This window comes from Lepidochelys kempii, chromosome 13 (assembly GCF_965140265.1).
Source record: "Lepidochelys kempii isolate rLepKem1 chromosome 13, rLepKem1.hap2, whole genome shotgun sequence".
In the NCBI taxonomy this organism is placed as follows: Eukaryota; Metazoa; Chordata; order Testudines; family Cheloniidae; genus Lepidochelys; species Lepidochelys kempii.
Genome location: NC_133268.1, coordinates 18,577,305 through 18,592,403, shown reverse-complemented (window position 1 = coordinate 18,592,403; position 15,099 = coordinate 18,577,305). Strand labels below are relative to the sequence as shown.

The window sequence follows — 15,099 nt, the reverse complement described above, 5'->3', positions numbered from 1 at the left end:
CTGGCAACACTAGGTGGGTAAAGAAGGTGCTGCAACTTGTGTAATGGCAACTCAGAGAATGTTGCCTAAATCTTAATTTGAGAACCAGATTACAAATACAAAGAAACAAATTAAATCAGGCCCTGTCCCAGCCCTCAAAGCCCGACTGCCCAGTTCTCTTAGATAACTAACACATTTTCTTTTTTGTTGCTCAGGGAAAGAGAGCTGTTTTGAACGGATAATGCAGAGGTTTGGAAGGAAAGCCGTGTATGTTGTAATAGGAGATGGTGTTGAAGAGGAACAAGGAGCAAAAAAGGTACAGTTGTATGTACAATTCCGGGTTCTTCGAGTTTTCAGTTCAATGGCTCTTTATTTAACTAAGCATTAAATGAAACTTCTTCCCCTCCACGTTGTTTACAGCTAGGCTCTTTCCCCCGTTTGCAAATCCTCACAGCATCCTGAGCAATTTCCTACTGCAAATCCCACTTCCATAGCCCTGGCAACCATTGCAGCCTTTCAGGTGGTCTCAAGCACTGCTAGTTTCTATTACATGTTCCAGGAACAGTTCCTGATTAATAAAGATGGCATTAGACACATGCCAGGTTTATGGTGATGAGGAAGGATAGATTTGGAGGTGAGGCTGAGGATACTACAGTGACTTTCACAGTAGAAAAAAACTAAGATAAATAAGAAAATATGGCAGGGCATAGTCAGAAACTTCGGGCACAGGGGGGAAGAGTCATGGATGCCACTCACTAAGGCTGTGTAAGTTTGGGTGGGGATGGTGGAGCTGTTGACAGACAAGGGAAATCAAACTGCAAATCTTTGGATTACTGCCTCTGAGGGTTTCTGGCTGTTAGTGGAGGTTGGAGTCCCTGAACAGTTCAGAGAAGAACCCCTGAGTCAGGAGGTGTCCTGAACTTTCTGTGGGGTAGAAACGTGATGGGAAAAATGCCACTGTTTTGGTTTCAACATGGCCAGAAACACCATTAGATCACATCTTTTTCAGGGTGTCTTCCTGCTTCCCCCTGCAGCTCCATCTAAGACTCTTGTGCTCCATGCATGACCATCCTATGTAACCCAACTTTCCCTGGCTGGTTCCTAGGCTGAATGAGGAAGCAGCAGCCAGGCGAGGCTGTTCACATTGGAAGCACAGGCTCAGGGAGGAGGGGATCCCAGCAGGTACAAGGTGGGTCAGCACTTGCTCTGTCCCCAGGGTCTCAACCCAGTCCTGCCTTGAAGCAGCCAGAAAACCTTTTCCACCATGGCACATCAATTCCTGTCACCAACAAAAAAAACTCTGGAAATTAGCCAGATTCCAGGTGTTTAGCTGGTTCCTTAAGGGTTAAGAATCCCTCCATGAAGAACCCAAAATGCATGGACTGAAAGTGAAGTGATAATAGCCTGCCCTTTTGACAGCCCTGCACTAGACTTCAAAGGTAGTGGGTCAGTGCACATGACTGCATCAAAGGCTGCCAGGCTCCATGGGAGTATGAAGCAGCAGGAAGGTTCAGCAGCCTTCTACAGGCAGGGTTTCAAGAGGCCTCTTGCTAGTGTCTCCTAGTTTAATCAACTCTCCCATTAGGAGAACACATTCTTTGCTGGAGCTGTCACAGCCTTTGATTGATGACAATCATTAGTCAGGGCTGCTAGCTACACACCTGACTTTATACAAAAAACGGGGTGGGCAGAGAGCCTTTCACTGTTTTGCTGGCAGCACTGATAATATCTCAGTTTTAGTGAGTCGTTTTTCTTCACCTATCCACAAATGATAAATCTGCAAGAGCTGAACAGCAGGTGTGGCTGAGTGTCCAAGTTTTCCTCTTTTTAAAGAAAGGAAGGTAGATAATTTAAGTGGAAGGGATTTTATATCCACCAGGGGTCTGAGGGAGGGGGAGAGGAAATAACTTTTCCCCTATAAAGTGAAATTGCAGAGCAATGCATTGTAGTCACTTCAGATGCCCCTGTGTTTGCTTGCTGTGTGTAGTGAACAAACAAAGTGATAAATAGCATCAAGGGAAGATTTTTTTTTTTACTGATAGGCAACATAGCAGAGAGGAGCTTGAACTGTATTTAAGTAGAGAGGAGTGTAAATAGACACCATGTAAAATGAACATCTGGTTTCACTACAGTGTCCTAAGCAGGTAGTAGCCCTAGGAAGGATCCTCTTCCTTCAACTATTTTGTCTGCTTGGGAAATGAGAATGTGTAATGTTAAGAAACCAGATGAAGGCTTTAGCTAGACACACAAGTTGGACCGCTTTATCTGTATGGGTGCAGTTAAAGTGGTCCAATCCCCTTAGTGACACAGTTAAACTTATTCCTATATGGGAAGGGGAGTAAGCTAAACCAGTTAAGGCAGGCTCATACTTCTATAACCCAAGCTGGGGACTGTAGCGGTATCACTATTTTGGCATTAACTGACATCATTATATCAGTATGCCCATTAAACCAGTATTCACCACATTATACAAAATGTGCATGTAGACCAGGCCTCAGTCTTTGGTACAAACTTAGGATGAGTGAACTGGTTTGGCTAAGAAAAGGACCGACTCAAACCTTCAGCCACACAGAGCAAATCAAAGAAGTTTGGATAAAGATCTGAATGTAACTTCCAGATCTTCTGAGATTCACCCCTTTCAACTGAAGTGACCATAAAAACTACAGAGAATACTAAACACAGGTCGCAACTGTCAAAACTGTACCTACAGAGTTATCAGAATATTAACCAGACCCACCTGGTGTTTGAACATCACTTGTTTACTGGCACCCACAAATAGTTGGCATTTTTTTCTTTTGGAAACATAAATCTGGCTTTCAAAAGAGCATAAGCATAGTTTCCATTATTTTAAATGAGACATAATAAAATAAGGTGACTGCAAGAAGGTCACATCATTTTAGCTGAATCCAGTAGAACCTCAGAATTACGAAGACCTTGCGAATGGAGATTGTTCGTAACTCGGAAATATTGTAATTCTGAACAAAACGTTATGAGTGTTCTTTCAAAAGTTTACAACTGAACATTGACTTCATGCAGCTTTGAAACTGTACTATGCAGAAAAAAAATGCTGCTTTTCCCTTTATTTTTTTAGTAGTTTACTTTTAACACAGTAGTGTACTGTACCGTATTTGCCTTCTTTTAATGTTTTTATCTCTGCTGCTTCCTGATTGTGTACCTCTGGTTCCAAATGAGGTGTGTGGTTGACTGGTCAGTTCATAACTCTGAGGTTCTACTGTATTTTTAAATGGGATATTTCAATAGAGAAGGACCAGCGAGGACTTAGATAATTGTATGGAGAACAAACATATTTAGAGTAATAATAGTAAATACTAAAAAATAATCAAGGGGTTTGGAAAAGGATTCAGATTTTCATGCTTTAGGGCATAAGCCAACCTCTGACAAATGGGAGTCAGGAGGAAGCTTCCTTGGGGATGGGTTATCCTGTACCTATTACGGGTAGTGGGATGGGCAGGCCTAAGCCTGCCCAGAACTAAAGTTTGCCCCTTCAACCACTGAACCCAGACGACAAATAAATGAAAAAACAGGAACGGAGTGAGAGTCAAAGGTTAAAAAAGCAGGGCACCGGAAGGGCACACCAAGCCAAGAATCCCCCGACAGCACCCACTGCGCCTCAAAAGTGTCTAAAGAGTCAGTGGATACCACCCAGAAGACCTCCACTCAGAGGCATGACATAACAAGGGATCAGAAGTAGGCCTCACAGTTGCAGAGCAACCCCCATCCAGCTTCCTCCTCCTGGTGTGATGGATGGCCATCTTAGCCAGTGCCAGGAGGAGGTGGTCTCATGACTTCATGGGGCCATGAATGGGGTGTGCATAAGTGAGGAGGGGGGAGAGCGAAGTGCAGCCAGAACCTCAGAAGGCAGTTCTAGAATAGGAGCTACAACTTGAGACATGTTACATAGACATGTGCCAGGGTCTTCCTCTCTTTGCAGAAAGGGCAGGTGCTGGGAGATTCCATGAACTGCACCACCTACAAGGCCCTGCTCACAGCTCCATGAAGGAACCACCAACTAATACCTCTGGTAGGCCGTGGAACAGCAGGTCTCCACTGGTTGGAGTTGGGGCAGGATGTCAGGGCGAGGAAGTAGATGGTATGAAGTACAAGTGTGTACAGGTGTTTTCTCGGTGCAGTTTGGAGACAGGCCCAGTAGATGTCATTCAGCCAACTCAGGTGGTTTGTGTTGGGGGGGGACTGGAGAGGTTTGTGGGGCAGAGGCCAATGATGAGCTCCAGAGGGCCAGGGGTGGGCAGGGAGTACCTTCCTGCAAGACTCGCTTGAGAAAGGTGAGAGAAGCTGGGGGCAAGGCTGCCTGCTCCTTCTGGAGCACACTAGGGGGGACATGCAGAGTGGGCAACCCCATGTGCTAGCCAAGCGTTGCAGAGTCCTCTTTACTGTAGTCCAGGAGGTCTCAGATTCTGGTGTCCTCAGCCAGGACCATTCTTTGGTGCACTGAGACTCTACTACCTGCATATGAAGGTGTGGGTTGTATAGCAGGGGTCTGTTAGGAAATCTTCCCCCCTCAGTGTGCGCTGCAGACCTGGCTGCTGAGAGTAGCTTCCAGGACCTGAGGAGGACCTGATAAAAGACTGGCAGCTCAAAGAGGTCGGGAGGGAGACCTCTCAGGTGAAGAGAGAGTTGCTGCTGGTTATTTTGACACCCTCAGAGGTAGTGGAGGAAGATGTATGTGAGCACGCTCCATGCCAAACTACAAGCACTGGAGTCTCCTTCAAAGGAAAAGGCACCAGAGCAGCCCTGTCCATCTCCACAGCTGGTCAGACACCCTGGCCTCCAGATCGATCCAATTCTCTAGTGAGAAGGGATCAGTGGCAGACAGGTACACATCAAGATAGAACAGTGGACCCGTACCTCCATTGGATGATCTGGTGCGCGAGTGGGAGGAAGCCAGTCTGGCACCTCTCCCCAACCATCAGGCCAGAGCTCTTGACCCAGTAGACTTGGGGTGGAGGAGGCTGCTGAATAGATGGCTTGGCAAGTCTCCACCTATGCCAGGTCTCCTGGGTCCTGGTCCACGAGGAGCACTTCATTGGTATATGCCAAGAGGTTATCCTATAACTGCCTGGTGCAAGGTTTCTTGCATCTTCCTCTAAAACAGCTGGTAGTGGGTTAGATGGACCCCGGCCTGATCTATTATGGCAATTCCTATGTACCTACGGATTGCTGTGGGGTTTGTTTTTCCTGCAGAGTGAACTGTAATTGTTATAAAACCAACTGCTTTATGGTTCATGCTTTTGATTATGTAAACAACTTCATTTTATTGCATAACTTCCTAGTCTATGGGGAGGTGGCAACTCAAAGGTAGTTTTCATGGCCTGGAGCATGTGTTATAGGAAAGGATTGCAGAGCTGGGTGCAGAATCTCATAGCACTTGTCTGTCATGTTGCTAAGGCACCTATTGCAATAGATTTTAGGCATCAGGAAGGAGCAGCAAGATTTTGTTTTCAAGAACATTAGTATTCTAGAAACATTCACACTAAACCCAATGGCAAAATGGGAAGTAAAGTTTTTCGTGTATAACAATACAAAATCTTTGCAGGCATCCAGAAACTTGCCTTTAGTCTCTACAGACGCACACACACATAACTGCAGAGGGGACACCAAACCCCCCTCTTTTAATTTCTAAGATGATCCTTTATCTCTGTAGCAATATTGTGAGTTCACGGCTAAGGGTGTAACGTTCCATTGTTCAGGGTGCAAACTATGAAAGATCTTTTGATCCTTGTGTTTAAAAAATATATTTTGGTTTCATTCCAGCACAACATGCCATTCTGGAGAATCTCCTGTCATGCTGACCTGGAGGCTCTCAGGCACGCCCTGGAACTTGAGTACTTGTAGCAGACCCCAATGCCTCAGCGCTGGGCAAGCTTCACTCAGAGAGACATCAGCTCAACGTATTCTTTGGTATTTTATATAACTGATCCTACAACAATTGCAGTAATCTTTCTTCAAGGGGAACCCATTGTATGGAAGCCTTTAAGAATCTGCATCAGGAAAGCAATGTATCACATCCTTCTTCCATTGGATGGAGGGAAAAACCTTCAAATCACCCAGTGGGGATCCTGCAGTTTTATGGCTAAAATGGATTCTTAGAGCTGATACTGGACTCTTGACTGTTTTATTGCCATGTGAATATCTTTGAAGCACACAAAAGACTAGAAGTCCTGGGTCTACTTGTCAGTTTTCTTGCTTTGAAAGGGGGGGAAAGGACACAGTATGGAATTTTGGGCATGCTCACTGGACTCTTCATTACATTATGTGGGACTTTCTGAAAATAAGAGTGAAATAGTTGGGGGTTTTTGTATTTTTTTAATTTATGAACTAATCCTATTACTCTGGTATTAAGCTCTGTATCTGTTTTTATCTTCTTTTTGGGGGGAGGGCAGAGGGTCCTACAATTCTAATTTAATAGTTCTTTTCTCCACGATAAACTCTGTGGACAATCATATTGTGTACATTAGTATTGAGGACATTTGGGACTGTTGGTAAGAATTATAGCTATGTTTTTTAAATCTGATCTAGATGGTATGTGGACTGTGCATGTGTCTAAACCGTGCCTTATGCTGCCATCTTTTCTTCGGTGGGTGGGAGAAGTAGCTTGTGATGAATGAAAGGCATTAAATAAAACTACGTTTACATTTTGGGGAAATAGAACACCTGCCTTCTCTTCTCTCCATGCATTGTTGGGCCTAGCAGATGTGTAGAATTCTTGCTTTCCCTCTGAGCTAGAGATGGACTAGGAGAACTTAAATTGGAGATGCAAAGATTAAAGTCTGTGGGAGCTCCCTGTGATGGCAGTGTGAGGAGCAAAGACAATCACCTGAATGTTAAGTGCCAGAGAACTTGGCCAGCAAACAACATCTGTTCATCTATCAAGGGAAGATAAAGTGCAAGCAAATATTACAGCTCGGCACATTTATTTTTGACAAAAATATTTATGTAAATAAATGCATATGCAAATTAGATTCAGCCTACAAGCTCCTGCTGAGCTGCCTTGGCAACCCTCAATGTCAAACATTTTGGCTCCCTGGGCTTGGATAAATCTCTAATTCTCTATACAGATTTTATTATTATTTATTTCTATTACAGTAGCACCTTGAAACCCCAGTCAAGGATCAGGACTTCATGGAGCCAGGCACTCTACAGACATATGATAAGTAAAACAACCCCAACCCCAGAGAGGCCACAATCTACATGTCATACAGGACGCCACTGGTGTACAAAACAGACAAATTGGGTGGATGCTGATTGGGAGGAGATAGTAACAATAAAACAAAGTTTAGCAGATCAACAGAAGTCAAGGTTTGCCCCTTGCCTACCCAATGCCAGATGGGAGTAATATGTAGATTTCACAGCAGAGGAAGGTTTAGAGGAAGGAGGTATGGGAGATATTAAATGGGCATTTCCCCAAAAGAGAGACAGTGTGACAATGTATTGGCCTCAGTACCAATGCTGCATATTTACTGTTTGCACACAGGTGTGAAGCTAAATAGGTTTTAAAGATACAACAGCTACGGCTATAAAGCCTTTGATGAGAATCTCAAAACAGCCAGTTCAGGAAATAAAGATCCTTTGCCAGCTCTGAGCGAGAGAGTTTCCTGCAGGGCGAGCGTGGAGTATTGACCACAGAGTTATTTAATCTCAGCATCTGGCTTAAAAGTATCAGCCACTCAGCATCTGCAAAGTAAGTTATCCACACTCCCCTACAGCAGGCAGGAGGGGGAAAAAAATCTGTTTCGGGTCTGGGCACAGCACAAAACAAAAACAAAGGGTGGTTCTCCAGCAGAGGAGTCTCTAGCCTTATGGCCTGCTGAGAGAGGGAATCTAGGACAAAGCAAAGTCTTTCTGCAATAGGTTTGGCTGGCATAAATAGAGATTAAATTTGACCACAAAACTAGCACAAGAAATCAGAGAAATTGGGGGCAGAGGGAAAGTCTGACTGACAGACAGGTTCCCATGAGATAAACACACGTGTGAGTAAAACCTTCAAAAGGCAGTGACTCTGGGGAATTGTAGGCCACTGACAGACAGCGAAGCTGCAGCTTTTAGGAACTTGCCAATCAACTAATTGTTTCTCACGGAATTCAGAGGCATTGGCTGTCTCATTTTACCCAATAGCTCATTCTTTCTGAAGCGAGTTAAGAGACTCTGCTTTCTGAACATGTTCAGACATTCTCAGGCTCACTTATGTGCTTGTGGTTTTCCTTTCCTGCAACCTCCATCACCCCCAAACCCCCACCCCAACAGAGTTCTAGGGCTTTGTCTCTCTCATATGTGTACACACACACCCTTACTCTCCCCTGTGTATTGCTGCATATGCTCTCTCCATAGTCATTCATTGCTCTCCTAGTTGGCTGTGTCCATCTCTTCTGTGCCCCAGTAACATTGAGTGGCATATGCCAGCAAGAGCAATGATGTACTGCAGACCTGGCATGCACCAGCTTCCAGACGCGGAGTGACAGGTGTCCTCTTTTCACTAAAAAGCGTGGCCTTAGTCTTCCCTGTCTGAGGGAATCTAGGAACATTTTGTTCTGCAAATAGCTGGCTACAGGCAAATATACATCAGTCCTGGGTTAGCAGTTGGGAATACCCATACCCCAGGCACAGTCCAGACTATTGTTTATTGTCATGTTTAAAAATATTTTCAAACATTGTTGCAGCCTTTCTAAACTACACTAGCAACCAGGTGAGTGGCAGCTATGAGGTGACCAAGACCCTTGAGTCAAGTGTAATGTAGGCCACCTCTCAGCCCTGGGTGATTAAACCGAGCCTTGCCTAACAGACATACTGATGACATTACTAATATAGGACTGCTAATAATCAGAGCCTCTCCACTTACAGAGGGTCAGCACTCCTCCCTCTGAACCATCCTCTTAAGTAAAACCGAGGCAGTGAAAGATAGCTATCCTATATGGTAGATTATATTCCGGCCTCTTAAAACTTGAATAGGACTATAAGAGTTGCAGAATATAGCAAACGCTGTTGCCACTTACTTGGTAACACTTCAGGGAGCAAAATACCTTTCCAAACATAGAGAAAAACAAGCTGCACTAAACTGTGTCTTGTTTAGTCACTGGCTTGCATTTCCAGAGAAACCATTTGTTCCATTATTTAGGCACAGGCTGTGTTCCTATTTTACTGTGTAGCACTGTATTTAGAAGAATTTGTATCTTCCCATCTATTGTTGAGTAAATAATCCTTTTATATTGACCTTCACTCCACAGCACAAGCTTGAAAATTACTTTCTCCTTCAAAGTTTAAAATATCTTGTAAGGGAAGTGGAGAGCCCTTCTCAAGTGTCAGTCATGAAATGAAGCCTATAGGGCCAACTTGACTGCTGGAGTAAGTAGGCAAACTCCATTAACTTCAGGGTTATACATTTATTTATGCCAGCTGCAAACTGGGCCTTAAACCATTATCTTGGCTAATAGGCTAAGTAATTACTAAACTAACCCCCCACCCCTGCCGCCCTTCCTCTAGCTCAGTGCACTTATGTCATGGGAACTCCCAAAGAAGTTTAATCATTCCCACTGCAGCAAAACAGCAGGGCTGAGGAACCTGCTCCCAGAAGTCAAGAAGTGAGCAATATATATCCATATTTTAAATTCAAAGAAGCCACAGGCATTTAAACCACCTATCAGGGTTATTTAAGTGGAGTGATAGCACCATTTATAGTTGAGATTGCGATAACATGCTATTAAACATAGGTGTTATATAACAAGCAGGAATAGTTAGCTGTATAAGCTGTCAATTTACTCCTTTCAAATAAACATACATGCACAAAGGGCCTGACCCAAAGCCTGTGGAAGGCCATGGAGAAATTCCCACGGACTTCAGTGGGTTATGCTTCATGCCTCTAAAAAGTTACTTTCTCCGTAGACTCAGGAGCCAAGGCATTTGCGTAAGTACCAAAATATATTTTTAACAATGAAAAAAGTTCTTGATGAATACTTTTTTATCCACAAATTGCGATTATGTCTGATCATTACTGTCAGCTTGATTTTAAACTGGATGCAGACTTTATAAGAATATACTACAGTCTTCTAGAGCTATTGACCAACATGCTATATCCTCACAACACTGTTACTGTTGGGCTTGGGGGCCACTGCTGTAAGCATTTTTAACACAGAAATAAGTGTTTGTAAGCAAATGATGACTGTGGGTGATGCAGAGTAGTAGGTCCCTTACTTCAAGCCTCATTAAGCTTCTCAGAGGTCTTGCGAAGAAAACTCTGTGATCCAGTTCGAACTTGTATTATGATGCTACTGCAATTAAGGGCAATCATTCAGCTGTTACATAGTTTGGGTGGGATGAAGGTTGTAAATGCTGATTTATTGTAGGTGTTTTGCTGAATCTGTTGCCTACCAGAGCAGCACAGGTGCTGCAGGACTGTAACAGACTTGGGAAACACTGTAATTAAAATGAAATAAATTACTTTTGACAGATACGTTACAGCTTGTCATCCTAAAAGGCAGATTGCTAGGGCTGGATTAATTCTTTCTGCTTCAAAAAATGAGTGCCAAAGTATTATTTTATTAGTGCTTTCCTTCCTTTCTGGCTGATAATTTATGCCTCGTTCACCCCCATATCCTTTCTGGCTGCTGGGACTGTCTTTACTTAATTGTTCTTATGTCCACATTCTACAGACTTCAGAGGAACCAGGATTTCATTCTTTAAGTCAGTGGCAAAACTTCTACTAACTTCAATAGGGCACTGGTCTTCACCTCAGGTATTCAACAGACACATGGGACATCATGCAAAAGATTCACTACAATAATTGTGCACAGACTTTCACTACAGTAATAAATGACATAGATATCTTTTCTACCATTGTTTACTCTGGTGTTTACCTGCATGCCATGACTCTAAACATGAATAGTAGTAGTATTTAAAAACAAAGATGCTAAGTTATATAACAAGTGTATTGTGTATGTTAGGGCATTTTGTGTAAATGAATGTAAAAAAAACCCAAACCTTGTCCCATTGGGTATTTATTAATATTTTCTTTGGAAAAATGAGTAAAAGTAGCAGTAAGAGTAGCTCTGAGCACATCTGTTACCCCCAACAATGCAAAGTAACTGGCCAAACTGTCGCCAGTGTAAAGTGGCACCTTGTCTTCAGAATTATGGATGATAAAAGTGCAGCTAAAAGTGCCAGAGCTGTAGGGGGATTCTCAGCTCAGCATGGCTCCAGGCCAGGCTGGAATCCATGTGGTCCCCAAGAGCCAAGTTTCAGGTAGTTTTTCTGTTGGGTGGAGGAGAGGGACCATAAGCAGAAAAGCCTGGTTCCCCACCTCCTCCTTGCAAACACTGCCTTTGGCTACAGTGTAATTCAGCACAAAACAGCCATTGTCATTACTCTTCCAATATCTCCCCTGCTTTTCCTTTTGCCAGTCCATCAAATTTTAAGTTCTCAGCTTCAAGACCCTACAAAGCTCCACCCTGGCTTACGTATCAGTTTCTTACTGTATTCCTCTTCTTGTCTCCTTTGCTCAACTGGTGACACCATCCCCTCCATCACCTTTATTTTCTTCTCCCACTTCCATTTTTTACACCTCCTTCCATGTTGTTTATACACAGAATTATCTCCTAACCCCAGTACCGAAAGCCCCCAACCCTCTTATTCAAATCCCTTTTAAAGAGCCACTTCTTCTGTGAGCCTCAGGAACACTCAAATGCACGCAACACCTAGTTTTCCTAAACTGACATCATCCTCAGGGTCTATCCATACATCTTCACTTAACTGCATCTTTTAGGCAGCAAGCAAACGCTTTGCGTATTGTATAGGGCCAAGCAATAGTGCTTAAATCACATATAACAGTTGGGCAAGAGGTATCAAAACCAGAAATATGTATTAGCTCTCTCTCCACAAGTTGCTAATCATTCAATTAAAACCTAATCTAGAGCTGAACCACCTCTGCTTTTGATTTTGTGAAACCAAACTGTGGCCCATCACCAGCATGTGAATAATCTCAACACAAATTTAATTCAGAATACTGATGAATGAAATTTAATGTGGATAAATGTAAAGTAATGCACATTGGATAAAATAACCCCAACTATACATACAATATGATGGGGGCTAATTTAGCTACAACTCCTCAGGAGAAAGATCTTGGCATCATCGTGGATAGTTCTCTGAAGACATCCACACAGTGTGCAGAGGCAGGCAAAAAAGCAAATGGGATGTTAGGAATCATTAACAAAGGATAGAGAATAAAATGGAGACTATCTTATTGCCCTTATATAAATCCATGGTACGCCCATATCTTGAATACTGTGTACAGACGTGGTCCCCTCATCTCAAAAAAGATACACTGGCATTAGAAAAGGTTCAGAAAAGGGCAACTAAACTGATTAGATGTTTGGAACAGGTCCCATATGAGGAGAGATTAAAGAGGCTAGGACTTTTCAGCTTGGAAAAGAGGAGACTAAGGGGGGATATGATAGAGGTATATAAAATCATGAGTGGTGTGGAGAAAATGAATAAGGAAAAGTTATTTACTTGTTCCCATAAGAACTAGGGGCCACCAAATGAAATTAATGGGTAGCAGGTTAAAACAAATAAAAGGAAGTTCTTCTTCACTCAGCACACAGCCAGCCTGTGAAACTCCTTGCCTGAGGAGATTGTGAAGGCTAGCACTATAACAGGGTTTAAAAGAGAACTGGATAAATTCATGGAGGTTAAGTCCATTCATAGCTATTATCCAGGATGGGTAAAGAATGGTGTCCCTATTCTCTGTTTGTCAGAGGGTGGAGATGGATGGCAGGAGAGAGATCACTAGATCATTACCTGTTAGGTTCACGCCCTCTGGGGCACCTGGCATTGGCCACTGTCAGTAGACAGGATAGTGGGCTGGATGGACCTTTGGTCTGACCCAGTATGGCCATTCTTATGTCGATATACAAAATTGCTTCTTTTGAGCTAACTAATGCTTTGCAAAAAAAATAAAAAATGTGCAAAGGGCGTTCCCTGGATTTACGCCAGTTTTAGGCTGTTGTTGCCTTCCATCTCTCCCTTATAAAGGTTTTGTGTGTTTTTTTGTTTTTTGTTTTGGCCGCGCTTTTACTTTAGTTTAGTTCCCCCATGCAGCCACATGATGGCAACAAAACACCACCATTAGCCCCGCCGTGTGAAACCCCCCCCGGCCAGGCAGCCGGGCCCCTGCAGGGAGGGGCCCTACCCGGCCGCTCCCTGGCGCCCCGGTGCGCCGCAGGCAAACGCCCAGCTTGGCGCCGTTGCCGCCGCGCGAAGGACGCCGAGGGACTGGCGGAGCACTTGACAGGCTGCCGCAGGGCAGCCACCGCGCGCGCAGGGGCCGCTAACGAGCCGGGGCCGCCCTCCCGCCAACCAACCAGGGCAATCGCCCAATCCGCTCTTAACCCCCCCCCCCCCCCCCCCCGCAAGCCCATCAAGGCGGCTGGGTGGGCGGGGCAGGAGCACTCCCGGACGGGCGGAGGGGAGCACCTGGGAAGGCGCGTGCCGCCGCCGCCACCTTCACGCGCCCAGTCGTGGCCCCCCTCCCCCGCCGTGGGAGCGGGCGGCCTCGGTTGGGCCCGGCTCGACTGAGGGCCCGCTCGTGGGAGCGCTTTGCCCCGAGGGCAGCCGGGAAACGCCGGGGGCGGGCGGTGTTTAACTCGAGGCCCGTCCGAGCTTCGTCTGCCGGGGTGGCCGCGCCTCACCCGCTCCGGGGTCGCAGTCCGGGGGGTGGTAGCGTTCTCTGGCGGGACAAAGCGCCTTGCAGCTGCCCGGGTTGACAGCCCTGGCCTGGCCCGGCCCTGGCGAGTTCACCAGCAAAACCCACTTACTGTACGTGGACTTGGTGCCCCCCAGCGGGCCAGTGCGGAGGTAAGAGCGACCCCCTGAGGGGCGGGCCCGACGCTTGCCAACTTTCTCACCCCAGACAAAACGGAACACCCTTTCCCCGCCCCTTCTCGGAGGCGCCGCCCACTCCCTCTTCCCTCACTTTAGTCTGGCTGGGGCAGGAGTTTGGGCTGCAGGAGGGGGTGAAGGGCTGGGGGTTACAGCGTGTGTGTGGCGGGGGGAAGGGTGTGGGTGCTGGGAGGGAGTTTGGGTGCTGGAGGGGACTTGGCAGCGGTTAGGGTGTGGGGGGTGTGATGGCTCTGGGAGGGGGTTAGGGTGTGGGAGGGGGTTCTGACCTGGGACAGGGGGTTGGGGTGCAGGAGGGGGTGAAGGGCTGAGGTGCAGTCTCTGGGAGGGAGTTTGGGTGCAGGAGGGGGTTCTCACCTGGAATGTGGTACAGGAGGGGGTTTGGGTTCCAGCTGGGTGGCACTTACCTCAGGCAGCTCCCAGAAGCAGCCAGCATGTCTGGCTCCTAGGCAGAGGGACCAAGGGGCTCTACACGCTGTCCATGCATGCAGGTGCTGTGGTTCCCAGCCAATTGGAGCTGCAGAGCTTGCGCTCAAGGTGGGTGCAGTGCACAGAACGCCCCTGGCTGCTCCTGTGCCTAGAAGCTGGACATTCCAGCCATTTCTGGGAGCCATGCATAGCCATTTAGCCCTGCTGAGACTGGAGTTTTAATGACCTGGTCAGCAGTGCTGAGGGTCCATTTTTGACTGGGCATAGTAAACCACCTCCCCAAATGGTATTAGCTGTGCTGACAGATGCACTCTTCTGCCAGCACAATTGTGTCTACAGCGAGGGTTTTGCTGACACAGTTATGTCAGCTAGGAAGAGTGGGGTTTTTTCTTCATACCCCTGACCGACATGATTATGCCAACACAACTTTGCAGTGTAGACTGGCCCAACCTTCTCCTTCTCACACATTAGTACAAGGCAACATAATGACTTTGTTCAGTAATAGGAACATACCTTTTTTCCGAGTGAAGGATAGCTCTGATTTTTAACTACCTCATATTAACTAACGAGCTAAAATCTTAGTGAAGACAAGGAAGTTTGTAGTTTTAAAATGTTACCAGGTTAAGTTAAAACTGTGTGGGAGCCTAGAATATACCTGCTAATGCATTCCTCTTTCTGGAACTCTTTCAACTTTACAGTATTATCCATCTTAAGCAATTAAAAATCATGAGACAAGCCCCAAAACATGAAATTGGCTTCAAAGTA

General features: G+C 45.6%; 1 protein-coding gene across 8 annotated transcripts in view; it reads left to right on the top strand.

Moving 5' to 3' along the window:
* EYA2 (EYA transcriptional coactivator and phosphatase 2) overlaps positions 1-6,532 on the top strand; it is a 157,709-nt gene extending 151,177 nt beyond the window's left edge. For all 8 annotated transcript variants that reach the window (XM_073309539.1, XM_073309535.1, XM_073309537.1 and 5 more), the window contains 2 exons: positions 195-295; positions 5,773-6,532. In XM_073309539.1, coding sequence (XP_073165640.1) covers positions 195-295; positions 5,773-5,853 — 182 coding nt within the window. In that variant the 3' untranslated portion in view covers positions 5,854-6,532. The remainder of the gene's footprint in view (positions 1-194; positions 296-5,772) is intronic.
* Positions 6,533-15,099: the final 8,567 nt, after the last annotated feature.